At 36.1% G+C, this 2,978-nt stretch overlaps 1 protein-coding gene across 1 annotated transcript in view; it reads right to left on the bottom strand.

Moving 5' to 3' along the window:
* ATAD2B (ATPase family, AAA domain containing 2B) overlaps positions 1 to 2,978 on the bottom strand; it is a 197,442-nt gene that overhangs the window by 121,911 nt on the left and 72,553 nt on the right. Inside the window, exons 12-13 of the mRNA XM_011972741.1 lie at positions 2,390 to 2,505; positions 964 to 1,138 (exon numbers count right to left, since the gene is read on the bottom strand). Of these exons, the coding sequence (XP_011828131.1) occupies positions 964 to 1,138; positions 2,390 to 2,505 (291 nt within the window). The remainder of the gene's footprint in view (positions 1 to 963; positions 1,139 to 2,389; positions 2,506 to 2,978) is intronic.

Here is a 2,978-nt window from a genome sequence, read left to right as displayed (position 1 = left end):
AGAGACAGAGTCTCACTCTATCGCCCACACTGTAGTACAGTGGTGTCATAATTGCTCACTGCAGCCTTGAACTCCTGGTCTCATGCAATCCATTTGCCATGGCCTCTTAAAACATTGGGATTACAGGTGTGAGTCACTGTGCCCAGCTGGAATAATTCTTAAAATGTATAGGAAATAACATCTTTAAAGTTTTTGTTACAAATAAATAGTATACATAGTCTACATGATATTTATTGACCCTACTCTGCCTTTTAAAAGCATTCACTCATGTCTGAATTCTTGTAGTACCGTATTTACAACTCATGAAAATAACACACTGCTTTGTGAGATTTCCTGCACAGACACTTAGGTTTTTATGCCTGTTGTAGTTCCTCAATTGGATTATAATCTAGCAATATATATGTTATATCCTGTGTTCTCTAAAGCACCTAACTTGGTATTATATACCCGGTAGGGACCTCAATAAATGTTTTATGAGCCATCATAAATATTCAAAAGTACCAGTGAAACTGCCATCAAATACTTCTAAGGCATACAATCACAGATTACTGATCCTAAATATAACATATTGGATGGAAAATATGCTTCCTCGTAAACAGTCTGTATATGCAGATTAAATGTATTAAACATTCTGAAGAAAATATTCTCAGCAGGCAGACTGCTTGAGCCCAGGAGTTCAAGACCAGCCTGGCCAACGTGGTGAAACCCCACCTCTATAAAAAATACAAAAATTATCCAGGCATGGTGACACACACTTGTAATTCAGGCTACTGGGGTAGGGACTGATGCAGGAGAATTGCCAGAGCCCTGGATGTCGAGACTATAGTGAGACGAGATCACACTATTGTACTGACTCCAGCCTGGGTAAAAGAGAGAGGCCCTGTCTCTAAAAAGAAAAAAAGAAAAAAAAGAACAGAATAGAACAGAACAGGAAAGACTCTTGAATTAGATAATTTCTCTTACCTGATCAAAAAGAAGCCTAAGTTGCCTTTCAGATTCACCAACCCACTTGCTCAAACAATCTGCTCCTTTTCGCATAAAAAAAGCCACTTTTTTGTCTCCTTGGCTGCATTCATTAGCTAATGCTCTGGCAACCAAGGTTTTACCTGTGCCAGGAGGGCCATAAAACAAACAGCCCCTAGAAGAATAAAAAAAACAAAAAAATCAAGAAGTGTAAATTATATTATCAATGCTGATAACCAATTTTAAAAAATGTCCTTCCCTCCCATAAAATTTTGTATTGAAGTATAATTATTAGACATTGATATAGTTTTTTCCAGTATATAGACAAAAGTTTTACTTTGCTAAGTCCTTAAATCACCAAGCTTTGGCAGACAAGAAATGAAGTACAGAGTAATTTGGCAAGACACACAGAAATTTTAAATGTGTTTCCCTATGACCCAGAAATTTCACATCTTTAGAATAAATAATGTAGAAATACTCAAAAGGAATGTATATAGATTTAAATGACTCTTTAATAAGATTTTCCATATCCTTAAAAACAAGAAAAATAAACTACAACCAAATCTGAAAAAGTGCCTCCTTAAAGAAAACAGACATTTATCAGTTTAAATCTAACAGCCTAGATGTGTATCTTCAGAATATTCTTTTTTTTTTTTTTTTTTTTTTTTGAGATGGAGTCTCACTCTGTTACCCAGGCAAGATCTCGGCTCACCACAACCTCTGCTTCCTGGGTTCAAATGGTTCTGATGCCTCAGCCTCCCAAGTAGCTGGAATTCCAGGTGCACAACACCACCCTCAGCTAATTTTTGTATTTTCAGTAGAGACGAGGTTTCACCATGTTGGCCAGGCTGGTCTCAGGTGATCCACCCGCCTCGGCATCCCAAAGTACTGGGATTACAGGATTGAACCACTGTGCCCAGCCAGAATATTCTATTCTGCCCAATCTTCTTTAACATAATTTGTCAGTCTTTTCTAATAGTTCACCAGCTATCCACCTCATGATCAGACACAATCTGTTCCTAAAAATAAAGTATCAAGCTCATCCTATTTCAAAAATACTCCATCATCAAGTCAAAGAAACACATCAATAAAACTGTGCTTCCAAGAGTAAATAACATACAGCATCAAACTCGATGCATTGGGAGCCAAATTCAGAAAAATCCATCTGGGCAATCTGGTTGTGTATTTAGGGCTCACAGAAAGAATCTTATCGAGTGCCTGACTTAAATTCTGAGATATAAACTTCAAGAACATACTTAGTTCCATGGCCTCTGGACCCTAAACAATAACATTTCATTTCTAACTGTCATTGCTAGGACACATCAAATAAATATATATCAAATATTTGTATTTATAGTAATTTACTCAATTAACATTTGAGAAAGTAACGGTAATAACAATAATAAACATCTATGACACTGCTTACCTTGGAGGCTGAATTTTAAACTTTTCAAAAATTTCTGGATATAAAAGTGGGAATACTACCATTTCCTTTAGTGCATGAATATGATGGCTCAATCCACCTATGCTATCAAACCGTACCTTGGAAAGAAGGGGAAAAATTTTATATAAAACAGTTTTATGTGTTTTATAAAATTTTTAAAATTTATAAAAGAGTCTTACGATTCAGAAATATATGCCTTTAGCAGAAGCTTTTAAACATAACTATAAATAACTGTAGAAAAATAAGGCTAACAATAAAATCCAAGTTTACATTTCAGTTCAGGCAAATTAAGCTACCATTATTTAATCTAGTAACTCAGAACCAGGATTAATTCCCAACCTAAAACTTTAATAGGTATCTATAGGAGATTTTTATATTACACTAACACATACAATTTTTATATCATACCAGGTTCTAATGGGCCAGGCACAGTGGCTCACACCTGTAATCCCAGCACTTTGGGAGCCCGAGGTGGGCAGATCACCTGAGGTCAGGAGTTTGAGACCAGTCTGATCAACATGGTGAAGCCCTGTCTCTACTAAAAATACAAAAATTAGCTGGGCATGGTGGC

Source organism: Mandrillus leucophaeus, unplaced genomic scaffold (assembly GCF_000951045.1).
Source record: "Mandrillus leucophaeus isolate KB7577 unplaced genomic scaffold, Mleu.le_1.0 Scaffold13, whole genome shotgun sequence".
Classification (NCBI taxonomy): domain Eukaryota; kingdom Metazoa; phylum Chordata; class Mammalia; order Primates; family Cercopithecidae; genus Mandrillus; species Mandrillus leucophaeus.
Note: the sequence above shows the minus strand (reverse complement) of the source record. Positions and strands in the feature narration are given on the sequence as shown.